The 17,909-nt window shown below is 37.4% G+C and overlaps 1 protein-coding gene across 5 annotated transcripts in view; it reads left to right on the top strand.

Annotated features, from left to right (window-relative positions):
* ENTREP2 (endosomal transmembrane epsin interactor 2) overlaps positions 1–17,909 on the top strand; it is an 87,115-nt gene that overhangs the window by 42,510 nt on the left and 26,696 nt on the right. For all 5 annotated transcript variants that reach the window (XM_063169549.1, XM_063169544.1, XM_063169545.1 and 2 more), the window contains exons 3-4: positions 8,266–8,376; positions 14,620–14,751. In XM_063169549.1, coding sequence (XP_063025619.1) covers positions 8,266–8,376; positions 14,620–14,751 — 243 coding nt within the window. The remainder of the gene's footprint in view (positions 1–8,265; positions 8,377–14,619; positions 14,752–17,909) is intronic.

Here is a 17,909-nt window from a genome sequence, read left to right as displayed (position 1 = left end):
TAAAAGTAGAATAAATATTTGTATGAACTAATAGAAAGTACTTTGAGGTGTGATGGAGTTGGGGATGGATATCTCACTCTTTGTGCTCAATCAAAGCTCATGTGATTTTAGTTTTATTTGTGTGACAGATGGAAGGAAACACACTGTTACCCAAAGAGAATCTAATTATCTTGTGCTTGTTGAAGAAAAATACTTTGATTTCAGTGGGATTTGCTTGCCAGGTAAATCACAGTTTAGATCCTGAGCTAAACATGTGTGTGATTGAGTGTTTGGATTTCCTTATTTCAAGTACCATAAAACCTGCAACAGCATTATGGATTAAATTTTACTTGAGATATATGAGGAAAGGTCTGTGAAATCCTAAAGTTCACTTACTGCTGGATCTCCATCAAATTATTAATGTGAGTTGTCTTTGGAGATGTGTGTGCAATTTTTCTTGAAATGGCCAGAACTGTGGTGAGTTTACATTACAATTGAATTGGAAAGAGCTGCTGCCCACGTGAAGCCTTGCCTCAGAAACTGATGCTGAAAATGCTCCTGTGCCCTTGATGGAGACCAGCACTTGTGGCCCCTGACCCTGCTCACCTGGCAGAATTTTCCTCCTCAGGGATGGAGTCAGAGCTCTGGTGTGTGAGGGCTCAGGGAGACCATGCAGTTGTTAATTAATGAGAATAATTGCAAGTGAGTAGCTAATTGCTATTAATATGTTGGGAAAGACAGATGCAAAATATCTGTGTGTGTGACCTTTACATCCTGCCTCTGTCTCATTACTCTTCTGCCAGGAAGGGCTGCTCACAGAGCTTTTGATGCCTGTCCTTGTCAGCAGGACAACACGAGCCTTTATTTCCTCAGGGAATCCTGCTACAGATGTTGGGGAAGGTTAATTTATTTGGAGTAGCATTTCTGACACGTGCATGGAGGTGAAATCCTCCCTGCAATGTGACACTTGCAAAAAGTAATGTATTGTTTAGGTGGATGAACCCATTAGGCAGCTGCTGTGGAAGTATAAATTCAGTCTTATATACATTTTCTCAGAAGTTATTATTCTACTCACATTGTTGAAGAAAATGTATTCGTTTTCATTTACTGATTTATCTGTTTTGTTTAAATTCAGATTGTTGCATCAGAACTAATTTAGCTAATTAATTCCTAGCATCCTAAATGTCTAAACACCCTAACCCTCAGCTTTCTTTTTCTGTTCTGCTGTTGTCATGGAACATTTTTGACACACAGTGTCTTATGTGTTAATTTTTTAAAAGTTTCAGTTTTTACTTCCTTTGAGATTATGTTGGAATGATAAATGAAACTAATATGGATGAGGTAGTTGCAAATTTTAGATCTGGCTTATGTGGTCAAGATTCCATTCAGAAAGCATTATATTTGAAGCCTTATTATGACACTGTTTATCAACTCCCCTTTTTCCACCTGACTGTACAGCTGAAGCAGTTGTTTTTGAAGCATTTCAAATTGACAACATTTTGAGTAGCATTAAAATAGGTTAGTACTGTTTGATATCTTTCTCCTTCAAAATAACACTTAAATTTCATGTGCATGGATTTTTTTATTTAGGGGAGCAGTGGTGCATAAATGTAAATGTCAGTGATAAAAAATTAGACAATAAAACTACTACTAAAAAAAAATAAATAAATCATTTGTCCAAATGACTCATTTTGACTGCAATTACAGTAAAAATTATGTGATTATATGACAATTTATAATAATAAATTATTATGACAGGGTTGCATTGTTGCAGTATTAGCTGCAGATCATTGAAGGATTCCTTTGATTGCTTATTTTTATGTAGCAGACTTCAAATTAGCCTCTTTAGCATATTAGCTGGCAACTCCCCATTGTCCTACTAATATATTATTGGACAAAACCTAAACTTGTTCTCTGCTATGAAACTAATTACCTGCAAATTATTTTTGTTACAATTACTGTTATAAGTGTGTCACATTATTTGAATACTTCACGAGATAGCTTGAATTTTATCTGAAAAAAAAAAAAAAAAAGGTATAACTCCTCTTGTCTCTCTTTTATATGGCAGTAGTCTGCAGGCCACTTGGTGGTCCTCTTGGGTCCCTTCCAACTCAGAATGTTCTGTGATTCAGAAAGGTGTAGATGCTAAATGAATAATTGGAAAAGAAAGAGCAGAAAATTAGTAGATGCTGAAAGATCAACTTTTGACAAATTTCTGGTTAACGTTCCTGAGTTGAGAGCCCGGGGTCTTTGTTACAAAATCAGGCCTCCTCTTAGAGTTTCCTAAAAAAACTACAATAAATATTGTAATTGCTGGAGCTGTAACACAGCATTACAGAAACAACAAACACCTATTGCTGTGTGTACACTGTGACAGTGCTGTACTTATTGTGGTCTTTTTTAATCTGATCCCACTTGAGGAAATTATTTGGATGCCCATTGCTTCTACTGGCAGGGAATTTCATTGAGGTATTAAATCTCTCTTATTATGAGATATTAGGAGACTTGTTTTGATATAAAGGCATCTTTGCATTTGTCTCTCTGCTCCTGCACACAGAGCCAAGGTTGCATTTTGGATTGCAGGGTTCTTGAAAAGCCTTGGCAGCAGCTGCCAAACCCCTCACTTTATTGATGATGTTGTTGTTTGCTGCACAGGGAAACAGGAGGAACCAAACTACTCCTTCTGGTCTTTAAATAACTGTTATTTTGTGTGATGCAAATTCTGCATCACAATAAGTGCAAACCCCAGTGCCCCTCTCTGCCACCGGACTGTTACCAAAATTCCCACAATTCTCCAAAGGTGCAGAGTGCTGACTCTTGCTGGAAGCTGATTGCTGCTCTGGCACTAAACAAAACACAGTCACAGGGAGGCATCATTCTTTCCTGTAAGTCAAAACCAGTAGCATTTTTTATAATCTTAAATAGAATAATATTTGAAGTTGGAATTTTCCACAGAACATTCTAATAAAAATATAGAAATTAAGATATAACCAAGCAGCAAATAATAAATTAATTAAATTCCAAGATCTATGTGAATGAAAGCAAGTTAATAGGGCCACAAGAAGGTCAGTAAAATCCCATACACCAAGTTCAAGTTCAGAAGTTTTCATCTGAACTATTTAGCTTTGAAATTAGAAATAGTTGCATGGATTTTAATATTTATACTGAGACTTCAGCTTTCCTTTACAAAGTTAAATAGCTTCACTGGAGTCAAAAGGAATTTAATGTGGAGAATATGTAATCTAATTGAATAATGACAGGAATTGAACAGGCTAATACAATTTAGAATAAAACAGGATATAATTTATGGTTCCTAACATAAAAACATTAAAATATTTAGCCTGATGCTGTGCCACAAAGGGAATATTTCTGCCTATTTAATATAGAAGGTTACTTTAGACTTGGAGAAAATATTTTTGTTCAAAGCTTTATTTTAATTTAAGCAAAAAGCAGGGAATACTGAATTAAACAGATCTGAAATGCCAACACATTTCATCCTGTCTCTTCTTGGCAAGCATTGAGAAATCATGAAAAAGAAATCTATTATGAAGCAAATAATGGGAAGATAAATTTTGTTGTTTCTTGTACACTTGCAAACCATGAGACAAGAGTGTTGGTTTGAATGCCATTTCTGTTCAGTAAGAATTTAAAGTGGGCTCATTTAAAAAATATATGTTTTATCTATTTAAACCTATAATATACAGTGAGCATTCAGCATCTGGCAGATCCAACAGGTAGCTTCTGGCTGTACCCCAGATAATCTTGCATTAACTTAGTCCTGGCACAGTTGCTGATCTCACTGCTTCATAGCTCTTGGTGGTGATCAATTTTCAGGTTTGCTTCTGGTGTTTAACCTTCTGCACCTCTGTCAGGGAAACTACGAATTCTGTAGCACAAATATCAATAAATGTTACTGCCTGCAGTTCATGTAAGACAAAGTTCTGTGAGCAAAATACCTTGGGGCAAGTTTTTAATCTACTTATACAGTGTTTTATAGAGACAAGCACATTTACCTCTGGCTGTTCTTGCTGTTTCACAGGTAAGAAATGTGTGTGTTAAAAGGAATGTATTTTAAATCTCACTAAATACACCCACACATATTTAATGTCATTGGAAAGAAACCTTTAGCACTTCATATCAAACTACTGTGCCTCAAAAAAAATGCTTTCTTCAAATGATTTCAGTGTAAACCAAAGTTCATTCAAGGAGATTTTCTGACCTTTCAAGAGTTGCAGGACAGGAATTATTAACAGGAAATAGATGCAGTATTACAGGTGCAGAGGATTGGCAGATTTACAGAGGGCAGCCTATCATGGCAATGCCTGGTTTTATTCAAAGTACCTTGCTCAGGAGAGTTGAGTAATGTGCTTCATCAGCACAGAGGTAATGTTCTGTCTCAGTGTTCATGTCTTGACTATCAAACCTGCAAACCACCAGGGGAAGCAGTGATTGAAATGCCAGCAATGAAGAAGCAATCCTATTTCATATGTATCTCCAAAATGAAAGTGTGAGGAATGAAATAAAATGTTGCTTTTAGAAATAAGGTTTCACGTGATACAATATTTACATCTCTTTTGGAGGACTTTAATTATTTTGCATGTAGAAACATCTTCCTGCTTGTAGTAGTTGGTATTTCTTCAAAATGCACTATGTGCTGCTCCCTTTTACTGTGCTCTTGGTGTGTATCTGCAGCAGTGAGGGGGTGATTTGTGTCACTTAAAGAATCCCCATCAAAGGTATTGGGAAAAACAGGGTTTAATATAAATTTGTGAAAGTCATAGGGTCATAGAATGGGTTGGGTTGTGTTGGGAGCAGCGGTCACCTTGTTCCATGGGCAGGGACAGCTTCCCCTATCCAGATTGCTCAGAGATCCCTCCAGCCTGGCCCTGAGCTCTGCCAGGGATGGAAAATCCTCCCTCAGCCTCCTGGCCACGCTGCTCAGCTGCAGCCCAGGGCAGGGCTGGCTTTCTGGGCTGCAGACTCACATTGTCGGGTCCTGCTGTGCTCCTCATCCACCAACACCCCCAAGTCCTCCTCCTCAGAGCTGCTCTCACTGCTTTTTTTGGTAGAAAGCTTTATATGGACAGAAAATCTAAATTGTTAATGTCTGGTGTTGCAGGTCACAAACTGCAGTGCGCGCACAAGTTGGTTCATTTGTTTTTCCCCTTTTTACCTCCCATCAATTCAAGAACAAATTGTGAAAGACACAGTAAGGGCAAGAAGGTGCTTTGAGCCAGCTATCTCAAGGATTAAAGTTGTTGGGTTTTCAGGTAAACAGTGCCTTTGGGAAAGAAGATGAAAGGAAGACTAAAACTTATGGTAAAAACAAAAGAGAATAAATTACTTGAGGCTAGTTGTGAAAAAAAGAGGAATATCAAGAAGCAAAACTGAAAGTGATGAAAAAGAATGGAGGGCAGAGAATAGATCAGCTTCTGTAAATGACTTTGATATTTTTTTGTGTTATCCATAAAATTAAGATGATTTACTTTGGGACATTCTGAAGGCAGGTGTATGGTTGTATCTACATTTAAGAAACATAAAGGAAAAAATGTTCACAAGTAATCTGAGAATACTAATAATTTTCTAAAAGGTCAAATTATACTCAAGAGAGAACTACAAACAACTTCCTTTATAGTGGAAAGACAATATAACCTGTTAGTACTTAAGTTTTTGGTTTGTTTTCTTTCAGTGAGGAAGGGCACTTTTTCTGGGCTCTTCCTTGCGAGGCAAAGGAGGGTGCTGATATTTTCATTCTGTGCAGATGTGTGTGGTGATATGCATATCACTCTTGATATGCTCTGCATATTTATACTTAAAGCAGGTCCCAGAAATGGAGTAAAAAGGGGAGCCTTGTGTGGGTCCATGTGCAAGATGGCATCTCACATAGTGAGTTGTTACATAATTTTAAGTCATTGCATCCAAACTGTTTTAGTTTTGTAGAATTTATTTAGGACCATGGTAACATTTACATAGGAACTCCTATTAACATTTCTTCCATAGAGTCCTTTGTATGGAATATAAACTAGTTCTGCTACACCAAGTCATAATAATTCCATGGGCTTTGCTTTTTGTTCATTTATTAGTTCTTGGTGACTTTTGCAGCTATGGGGCATTAATGCTCCTTGCTGATTTCTAGAAATATTTTGTCTTGTTTATATGTTGTAACTAGAAAGGTGAAGAACATAATGATGTAGTTTTAAATCAGCATTAAGATGTCATAGCCCTTCAGTATCTGACCATTCTGTGCTTACTTCAGTGTAAGTTTTTGCCCTTGATCATTGGGCTGTTTGTTTCTTATACTCTTTCCTTATAGTTTCACACTGCTCCTTCCAGCATGTCACACTGAGCTCTCAGAGCAAATATATTGTTTGGTAGCTCTTTTTCTGAGGAAAATTTTAGTGTGGAAATTAGCCATACTTGACTTCATAAATAATGTGTATCTAACTTAATCTATAGTGTTTCATAGTGTAATGTTGGGTCTCCATCAAAACTCACAACAGCCATTCTTTCAAAGCTGTTTATTTTTGTGTTTATTTTTACTGCTGCACCTGTGCCAGTGTTAGAAAAGACTGCTTGGTGTTAAAAATGAAGCGCAGTGAACATGTTTTTTAATGTCTGTAAATATGGTAATTGATACTTTTGTGGCTCCCTTTCTGTGTTGTGTGTTCCAGCATGGTGTAAAGTTTACACTTTACCTCTGAAGTTGTGATAACAGAGGACCAGGTGTGTCCCACTCCATCAGCAGAAGGCTATTTTTGGTATTTAGCTGAGAAGCATAAGGAAAGAGATTGGAAATTCTTCAAATCCTTTTATTGGGATCTTTGTGCTCTGCAAGAGGCAAGGCAGTTTCAAAAGACTTGCAGAGGATGTGGATTTCTCCCTTTAGCTCCATGTCCAGATTAGGTAGTTCCCTGCCTGGGACATTAAAGAAGTGAGGCATAAAATAGCGAAATTGGGAAGACAACTGTGACAGAGAAGCCCAGTATTGATATCATGTGGTGGCTGCCACTTTGAAATGCAACTCCTGAGCAGAATGTGAGGCACAGACCACAGAGATGAACAGGAATTCTAAGAGCCTGTTTCATGTCCCTCTTGTCTTTGCCAGTGACAAGAGGAAGAGGTTACCTTGGAAACACCAATAGAGGTTTCTTCATTAATGAATGCTGATATGGAGCAAGTACTGCAAAAAATAGATAAACCTGGTGTATGTTGCAGCCCTTGTTGTCAGCTGTGATGTTTGGAAGAATCTGAAGCTGGCAACTGAAGTTTGTCACACAGCTTCTGTCCTTTGGTTAATACTGTGGAGGTTATGGGGTTTTGTCCAAAAGCACCAGAAAAAAAGTAAACAGCCTTTTTTGATTTAAGGTTGTCAAAAATATTCCTAGCACATGCACTGACAAAAGATAACATCTTGTGAGAACAGTCAAGGGCTGTAAACTGTGAGCACGCATATGGAAAAGAGATGCAACAGAATTTCTTACTAATTTCATATAGTACACTCACGCTCCTCTTGAGTTATGGCAGTGTCAACACTGAATATTTAAGGTGGCCACACATCAGGAACACATTTGTTACTCTTACTGCTTGTGCTGTTCCCTATATGTTGAGATTTGTCTGCCCTGACTGCACCATGCTTTTGTACATTTAAAGTAATAAAATTATAATTAAGCTGATGGAATCGGGTTAATGCTTGTTTTGACGTGTTTTGAGATGAGAAAAAAGGAGTAATTAACATCATGAGTAGTTGATATGGAGGATGCTGCTTAAATTTTAATTGTTGTTTAAAAACCAAGTATTTATATATATACATCTGGAATTTTATTCACTCCTTTTTCCCCAACTTGTAGGTGCTCATGATATGTGATAGTCACAAATACTTTTCCTGTGTAATATACTTATATCCCCATCAAAAGGATTGAAATTGTTTCAAGACTATATCTGTTTATAATAAAACATTTTTCAAATCTTACTTTTTAGTAATGCTTGGTAATAAAACCCATTAAATTTTCAGTGTGTGATGTGATAGAAGTGGGAGATAAATGGATTATTTTGAAATGGCTGGAGGAAAACATATAATAGCCATGTCTAGTTTTGATTTAGCTTTCACTTACAGTGCACGACCAAGGATGCTGTCAGATTAAGTACCCTACTCTCTTTAAAATACATGAAATGTTGTCATCCATGTAATTGTGTGACAGGCTGGAAGTTCTTGAACATCTAAATTATATTTTTCCCTTGTTTGCCTCTTGAAGTGAGTAATAACAGGGTGCTTGGGGTTTTTTGCAGATAACGTTTTTCATGCTGCTCTCTGCAGTGTGTGTGATGCTGAACCTGGCCGGGTCCATTCTCTCCTGTCAGAATGCTCAGCTGGTGAAGTCCCTGGAAGGATGTCAGCTGGTGAGTGATGGAAAACTCCTTTCTTACCAAGGGCAAGGGCTCTGTTCTTCATCTCTTAGGGGTTCACACACATTCCTGGGATGGTGCTCACAGGGGTCCCAGGACGAGGGAAGAGACAAGAATCTTGACTCCATGTTTCAGAAGGCTGGTTTATTGTTTTATTTTATATATATTGTATTAAAAGAAAATTATATATTATACCTATACTAAAAGAATAGAAGAAAGGATTTAATCAGAAGGCTAGCAAGGAATGGAACGACAACAAAAGCTTGTGACTCTCAGAGAGTCCTAGCCAGCTGACTGTGATTGGCTATTAATTAGAAGCATCCAACATGGACCAATCAAAGATGCACCTGTTGCATTCCACAGCAGCAGATAATTATTGTTTTTCTTTTCCTCTGAGGCTTCTCAGCTTCTCAGGAGAAAAATCCTGGTAAAGGGGTTTTTCAGAAAATATATCCATGACACACTCCTTTAATTTCCAGTACAGTAGGTATTTAGTAGAGAAATCTATATGTGTTACAACTTAAAAAAACATTTTGGGAAAAGTTTGGAATAAAGTGCTAATGGATTTAATGCTTTGCTACCTCAAAAAGTAACTTTAATATCATAAGGATTGACCTTTTACTGTAATGGTAAAAGTGATGCTTCAGCAGAATAGGTGGAGTTCAGGCCACGTCAGAGTGGTGTGGTAGTTACCATTTGATGTCAGCAGGATCAGAATTCCTTCCATCCAGTACTTGTCCAGGCAGTGGATTTCACAACATTTTGGTATGTGCATGCTAATATTTTGTTTACCAACCTGAGTTGTTTTTCATTTTCATTTCCAAAGTAAATGAAAGTTACTTATGCTAAATAAAATACAGAACAATACAAATTATCATGATGTGGCATGCTCTAAATTATAATGTACAATTTACTTAAAGCATCTGTGGTTTTATCTCAGGAAAAAAAACCAACTGTATACACATTGAATTCCAGCATATTTTCTGGCTTCAGCTTGTGAAGATGCCTGCATAAGTCAACTCATGACTGAAATGTTTTAAGTAATAAGTGTTCAAACTGTAGTTTTGATTTTCAGAGCATGATGAAATGCTAAGTAGCTTTGCCACAGTGTGTTGTACTCTATATGGGCAAGTTAATTTAATTGTGGCTGTTTATCATATTGTAACTGTTAAAAAAAATTTTAAAAAATCAACAGTTTCTTCTACCCAGATCTCACTCTTTAGGTTTTCCTTGCTCAAAATCCCGTTTCAGTCAGGCTGTGGACTTACATATGAATATATTGCATTGCCATGTTGCAGGGCTCATATATGTGGAATTCTGGAGTTCTGTTCTCATAGGCCACCCTCTGTGGGATACACTGGAGTGAACTGCACTGCTTTATGATTAAGCACAGGGTTTGACTCAGAAGGTGGTGATGTATTATGCTGAGCATATTTAATTACTTTATTACCATTTTTCACTTAAAAAGGAAAAATCCCAGTTTCTTAACAGCTTGTTCCAAGTGTATATTTAATTTTAATTCCTTAGATGGCTCTCTTTAGTGCTGTAGATCTGTGTAATCTTGCACTGTGTGACTGGTGTACATTATCAAGTCTAAATCCTTTACTTGCCTCCTAGGATACAAATGTACTTTCTGAGGATGCAGCTCTAGGAGTCAAAATCCAGCCTTTGCAGACATGTGGTTTGAAATGTAGTTAGCATCCCATGTAACTGAACCAGTAAATTTCCAAACACAGTATGCTAAAAAAGTCAAATTCAAAATAAATTCTGTTTTAGTTCTGGTCCTTCTGTCAAACTCATTCATGGTGAGTGCATGGTGATAATAGTATCTACTGTATTATGGAGTTTAAATTCAGCAGTGCTTCACGTGTAGTGCTGTTACTTGAAGGAAAAGAACAAGACTCAGTGGTCTTATTTTGCTTTAAACACTGGGGATTTATTGTAGATTCCATAATATGTATTTCTTTGTGAATATGAGAAATGTGCTTGCCATATGTTAGCATTTGAATATGTAATTTGTGAAGTTGGTATTTGTGCCCTTTATCCTGCAGCTTAGCAACATTCAACACTGAGGGGGGAAAAGGGCAGCAGCTTTAATGCCTTGTTACCAAAAATTAATTGGAGGATTTTTTTGTTTTTCCATAATTAGCTGCAGAACCTGTGGCCAAAACCTCAAGATACTGCTTTAAATCAGTGGGAATCAGATGTGTAGAGAGAAGTTACACACTCAAGCTGTTCATTATTGTGTACAGGACAAAAATTTGTGTATAGGAATTTAATTTACAAATAATGGTTCTCTAAAATTGTTCTTTGAAAATATGGGTAGAACAATTAATATATTTAAATATTTTATGTACACATATTATTAAATATATTAATATATTTTAATTTATGTTCTATTACTGCACAAGACAGAATAAGTTTTATTTCTTCATCTATATTTGTTTTTATGGAGTTTACCTGTCTTGTAAGTCATTAATTTAAAAATAAATGCTGTACTTTTAATCTAATTTAGAGGTGATTATTATTCAGAAAAGTAGTGATAGTGGAAGGTTACTTAGTGAAAGGTTACTTACTCTCTCTTGAAAAGTTACTTTTTTTTTTTAATTTTTGGTTGTACGGCTGAAATTGGCCAGTGGTTTCAGTAACACAAAAGGAAGACTCTTCTTGCCCCTGAATTATCTTTAGCTGGAATAGACAAAGCAAGGAAAAGTGAAGCAGGTGCAGGTTCTCAAAGAGCTGAATGGCAGAGCCCAGGTCCAGAACTGAGGTTTATTTGTATTCCATTTTGCACTGGAGCTAAACCCAGGTCTGTGCATATCAAAAAACAATTTTTAAAATTCCAGGAAAAAAATTATATGCTGTGTTGTTCTTAGTAATCTGTCAGTTTTTAATCTTGATATTTCCCTACAACGCAACTTCACCCTTACTGGGTCCTCCCATCTTTCCCTCTGCGTACGGTACTGGAATTGACTGAAGTTCCTTCCCCTGAGTACACCAATGGACCTTTCTTGTCCTTCACTGCCTTGTTGTCAGCTTTGGAACTCTCATGCTGCATTTTGAAATTGTTCCTTCCCTTTTTTATATTCCCTATAAAAACCCCCAAAGGTTAATTTAGAAGAAGTAAAATCTATTACTACTTTTACTAGAAGATTTCCATTTGTACTAAGGAGGGGGTAGAATGCAAAGTGACAGTGTCCACCAACTCCTAGCTCCTGTTAGGGGAGGGTGTGTGTGCACTTAGCAGCCAAACAAGCAAACAGGCTTCTTTCCAGCAGCATTGACAGAATTTGATTAATTGATACAGATTAGAAAAAAAATTAACATAAAGCCTGTGAGAGTATATCCACGTATTTGTAATAAATCTGGAAAGTCCTTTCCTTTTTTGATTCTCTGCTGTGTGAAAGTCAGGTTTTAATGGGTTTTATGGCTTTTGAAGAAACAGAACTGCTTTTTGACAAAACAAAATGAACTTGCAAGACAATTTATGCATATAGGCAGCTCTGGCTGATGTTTGAAGTCTTAAATATGGTTTGGATGAGGGTGTACTGTGCAACTGTCATAAATATGAAAGCACACAGAGTCAGCTGTGAGTGCTGACTAGCATGAGTAAGAATCACGAAGTGGGACACAAATATGCACAGGATGATGGGGAATGTGCAGGGGATGAAGTGAATGATTCTTTATTCTTGAGCTCTGCCAGCCAAAAAGAGATTGAAACACAGACAGTTTTGGAGGCACTGCTGCTGTAATTGTGTCTGGGGTTGGCAAACACCAGCCCAGCAGCTGGAAGGAGCCATCCCAGCCCCTTCTCCCTGTACCAATGCAGATTTACTGTCACTGCTACTGTCTCTGTTTGTGGCACCACACAGCAAATGGACTTTGAGATGTGATTTGGGCTAACAATAATCCACTTCTCCTCCTTCCTTGGGCTAACAATAATCCACTTCTCCTTCCTTCCTTGGGCTAACAATAATCCACTTCTCCTTCCTTCCTTGGGCTAACAATAATCCACTTCTCCTCCTTCCTTGGGCTAACAATAATCCACTTCTCCTTCCTTCCCAGATAAAAAAAAGTTAATTTTGGCACTGTTTATGTCACAGAATAGCTGCATGAACTCTTGATCCTGTCTGCAGTGGGGCAGGGAAGGGCATTCTGGAGCAGGGGCTCAGGAGAGCTTTCAGCTGCTGCATTGCTGAGAACACAAATGCAGTGACACCTGCAGCCTTTGTCCTGCTCCCCATTGCAGCAACACTGCTCAGCAAAGAGGCCACTTCACAAACATGGAGGGAAAAGGTGCACAACAAGGCAAATTTCTCCAAAAATAATATGCTGCCAATCTGATAGTGAATCTTGGCTGTTTTGAATATGCTGTGATTCTTCAGATGGCCCTGTGTTTTGCAAGAAGTGCCATATAAAAAATTAGCTTTTAACTAATTTTAAAAATTAGATTAAAAGAAGAGCTACTGGGCAGTACAAAGTTATGGAATAACTTTCAGAAAGTTATGAATTGAGAATCTCTCATAAATGGGGAGTCTTGACTCAGCTTTATCTTTGTGGCACCTGAACATTACATGTGGTACAGGTGGCCCTGGGATCTGGATTTCACATTAGCAATGCCAGGTACATGGCATGAGTCAGTGCCTGTCCTTTATTGAACAGGGGCAGCAAGAATCAGAATAGATGATCTTGCAGTAAAAACCTTTGTCTGAAGTCCATTTTCCTCATTACAGAAACTTTTTAGCAGCTGAAGCCGATATTGATTTGCCAGGTGCAGCCTTCTGGCCCCTGGCTTTGAGACGCTCTAAATTCAAAGTGGGAGTTCCAAAATTCCTCAGCTGCATTTCTCAACCCCTGAACCATTGCCAGGGAGTTTAGGGAGCAAGACCTCCTCAGTGACAGCCAGTGCTTGGTTTTTGCATCAGCTTGAAGAGCTGAGGTCAGCTGATCATAAGACATTCAGTTGGGTTTTGCTCAGATATTTCTCCTTTAAAAAAAAAGTATTAAAAGATTACAGGAATTGAAAAAGAGCTATTCTGAAATTGTTCAAGCTGCTTTATAGTTAAATTGTATGCTAATGAGAAATAAACCCACAACTATCATAGAGGTGAACAAACTATGTTTTTTCTTTATTTCCTTGCAGTGTCTCTGGCATAGGGTATGACCAGTTTCTGTGAGTTGCCACAGACAATTATTTCCAGTGTTGCCTTGGAGAATATGGGAAATGGTGTAATTTACATACCCAATTTTTTCTAAAGCATTTTACAAATTGTGCTGGCTAGAGGGCAATCTGGAGTCTCAGGAGCTGAAGTCCCCTGAGATAGCTCCTGCCCTGAGCTTGCTTTCATCGCAGTGAGCAAACATTCAGTCATCTGAACCTCATCTGGAGAAGCTTATTATGTTCTTTTAATTGACTCTTAGTTTTGCTCTTCCATCTGCTGTCCTGGTCACCAGCATGTAAGGAGAGAGTGCTGCATAAGCCAGATAGGGGTAGCACTAAAAATACATATATTTAAACATACAACTTTTAAGATCATATGAACAATTTAAATATTCTTTGAGGTCTAAGAAGTAAGTAAATATTCTGTTGAAATGATTCTATGTATAAGGCTGTGCAAGGTAATTCCACAAGGAATGCTGGTACCTGTTTTTGTTCAGGAAATTGGCAACATCCTAGAGAGAATTTGATTTTAAAATAGCGAACGTGTATTTGCATTGGGAATTTTTTAATGGATTTGTGTCTGGAAATATTGAGGGTTTTTTTTAATGCAAAAGAGTAAGTAATAGGGTGGTTCAGATCTCACCACCCAGCCACTGTGCTTCCATCTTTACTTAGGGGAATAAAGGACTGATTTGTGATCATGACTCCTTCACATATTTTCTGACCTTTTTCTGTTATTTTTGGTTATCCCACATTGGGTATGATTTTATGTTTATTCAGTTGAGTTACTCTGGTTTCACCTGCCCCTGCAAAGCAAAATTTTTTTAAAAAGAGGCATAAAAGGTAACACTTTTGACATTGAATCCTCTTTCTGTATTTTCCCTGTTTTTATAGCTTATATTAGCCATTGAAAAACATTCTGCTCCAAAGGTTCTGCACAGAGATTTTCATTTTGCATTTAGTAGCCATTACTGTAACTGTAAATACTATTTTTGGGAAGTGTGTTTCTGTTGATTTATACTTTTATACAAATTGTGTTGATTTATACTTTTTCTGACCTTTTCTTTTCTCCCCAGATTAAATTCGACAGTGATGGTGTCTGTGTTTGCTGTGAAATGCAGCACCAGACATCAGGCTGCAGTAACCTGGGAGAAACACTGAAGCTGAACCCTCTGCAGGAGTGCAATGCAGTGAGGCTGACCCTCAAGGTGTGTTGGGAGAGAATTAACTCATTATTGCAGTTTTAACTCACAAAGTGTGTGATGGAGGGAGCAGCAGCTGCTGTTTTGTGTTTTCATCCACCCTAATGTGCAAAAAACCTCTCCATCACAATATCAGCATTTGTGTGGTAACTGTTAGGGATTACTCAAGAAACAGAAGTTCAAACTGGCTGGTTTATGCTGGGAGATGCAAGAAGATTTATCTTTCACCGTGCTGTTCTGAGGTGGTGTTTATTGGTGTTTATTGGTGCTATGGTGAATGCAAAGAAACACAAAGTGTTGCAGAATAATGAGATATTTCCTGATGTGAAGGCAGCCACATGGCTTTGGGGGAGAGGAGTGAGTGTTCTTTCTGGGTGGTGCTGGAAACCTGCTTATAAACTGCCCTGCAACACTGTAAGAAGTTTAAACCTTGTAGCATTTTGTGTTACAGCTACCCAGATGAAAAATTGAGAGCAAATACTGAGCATATTGTATGAGTGAGTTAGAGCTCAGTGTGATTGCTGCCATCATTGCTTCACTTCATTATCACCAAATGGGAAAGCATTGATGCTATGTTGCTTTGAAAATAATAAGGAATCAATGAAAGAACTGCTCAGAAAAAGGAACCCTAGGCTGAAAGGCAGATATTGATTCATTCTAGGTTTAATTGCATGATCAGCAGAACTCTGTATCTGTGACTCTCAATTTCAAAGTGTGTATTTTATTAAAACTAATAGAAAATAATGGAGTAAAGTAGAGAAAATTCGTTGTGAGAAGGATCTTAGGGAGGTAGATTTTCTCAGTGGGTCCTGAGAAAGCAATAAAAGTTTTATTGATATTTGAAGATATATTTTAAAATTCAGAATGGATAGAAATCCTTTACAAGGTATGTAATAAATACCTCAATGTTCTTCAGGCTTGTTAAGAAAAAGCAAAAAACCCCAAGCTAACACTAAGTAATATGGATGAGGTAGAAGTTAAAATATTTTTATATGGCCCCAAAATTAAGTAAGAACTCTGCCTCAGGTTTTAATGAGGATGGTAAAGATTACAGAGCAAAAACCTACTGGGTAGCAGGAGTTTAGTAAGTGGAAAAGAAGCATAACTTGGCATATGGTCAAAACATAACAATAACAGTGAAATGTATTACAAGAAGGTAACTTCTGAGAAGGACGTTCCTCAGAGTATGACAGATGCAGAAACAGGAACCTGTCATTCAGCAAAAGCTGACTTGCTAATCCCATGAAAATAAAGATTGAGGGAGCATATGTTTGCTTCCTGTAAATATGTCAGCAAGGTAAACTTTAATGAGAGGGAAAACAACTGTTTATCTTTGGAGGACCTTGTCAGCATATGAAGTGAGTAGAAGTGACATATGCTGAAAATCAAGACAAGGATTCTAACCTATACAGCAGTCAGAATACAAGCACAAAATTGAATTTCTTCTAAGATATAACTGAATCATTTATAAAGGGAATTGACATATCAACTTACATTACAAGAAAATGGGTTTAAACACAGGAGTTCCCGTGGGTATAGTCTGAGTGCAATTTTAATTATGTTCAGAACTTTTCATCTAAGAAAAGGTAGTTAGGAAAGTAACTTTTTCAGGAAGTTTTTTACATCTTTTTCAGTTTTAATTTTACATTTGCTTTCTATTTGGCTTAGCTCTGATTCCTGGCTGTAAATTTAAGAACAGTAGGTAACAGCTGACAGTGATAAGGCTCACCCTCTTTAATTACAGTTAACAACTACAAAGTAATTTTAAAGAAACAGGTGTTTTAGTACCAAAATCTCAGTTATATTAATTGCTTGAGGAGCCAGAGGGAGAGAAAATGTAGAGAACCAGAGTTAAGATTACATTTCATGTATAACATTTTGTAGGTTTCATGCTCCTCTTTATTGCAGGTGGGGTAAAAATCTGATGTTTCCACTAAGTCACCTGTGGGGTTTTGGTGGTAGCAGCTGTGGAGCTCCCTGTGAACAGAGCAATCCAGCACATCTCACCTGTCTGATCTTGTTCCCAGGCAGTCACACAGGACAAGGAAAGCCAGCAGTGGCTTCTGGCCCTGTGTGTGTTAACTCAGCCTTGCATCATATTGAGTGGGGGGTTTCATAATTGCTTTGAAAAATCTCTAAATTTGTTGTTGTTGTTGTTTCTGAAATGAACCATCTCTGTGTGCTTTTTGTAAATCAATCCTCTTTGTTCATTTCAAGCCCTGAATAAACTACTCAAACCTTTTAATGGGGACAGAGGAGCTACCACTGCAACATGCATGGTCCCATATATGCACATTTATAGATACAAGTATTGATTGCAAATGCTGACTTCTGAGATTAGTTGAATAGTGGGGTTTCAGCACAAAATTATATGTTACAGCAAAATGGCCAAAAATACTGTGCTATTTCACTGTTGTACTGGGGTCTCAGCCCACCCAAGGGTATTGAATTGTAGGGTTAGAATTATAAATATAAGATACCATACTTGTAGTGTTGCCTGCACACCTCAGTAGAAATAGCAGCTGCATGATGAGATGGACTGCCATTAAGATCTGCAGGCACCCAAGTGGGATCCATCTACCCTGGTTTACAGTGGAGACAATTCCTGGTTCCTGTATTTCACTAGGACATGTGGGGTTTTTTAGTTTCCTGCAGTAGGAGCTCCTAAATTGCCCCTGGAAATAAGAGCTTTCCTCTGGATGCTCAGGCTCAATGATCTGTGCTTCTAAAGGATGTAAGTGTCCTAGTATCTTGATTTTTTTTTTTTTTTACAGTAACCACATTTCCAGAACAGCTTTATCCTATATTAGGAAGTTACTTGGTTTAATTAAAGCCAAATGAAGGCACAAGCAAATCCTACCTATTTACAAAATTAGTTAAAAGAGTTTAAAAGGTTTATTAAGAATCAGGTGTCCAAAAATGAGATGATGGCCGCAGATGGGATGGGTCAGGGATGCAGTTTCAACTTAATCTGTTTTTCCACAGGAAATTGATGAAATCTTAAGGAACTGAGTTTTTCTTGTCATGTTCAATAAAGTAAAAAGGCTAAATTTTTCTGATACGTTTCATCTATGAAAATTTTGTCTTCTTTCTAAACTCAGAGTATTCTTAACTTACTGAAGATATCAAATATCAAAATATTACAACTAACTATCTGCAACATT

This window comes from Melospiza melodia, chromosome 15 (genome assembly GCF_035770615.1).
Source record: "Melospiza melodia melodia isolate bMelMel2 chromosome 15, bMelMel2.pri, whole genome shotgun sequence".
Taxonomy (NCBI): Eukaryota; Metazoa; Chordata; class Aves; order Passeriformes; family Passerellidae; genus Melospiza; species Melospiza melodia.
Note: the sequence above shows the minus strand (reverse complement) of the source record. Positions and strands in the feature narration are given on the sequence as shown.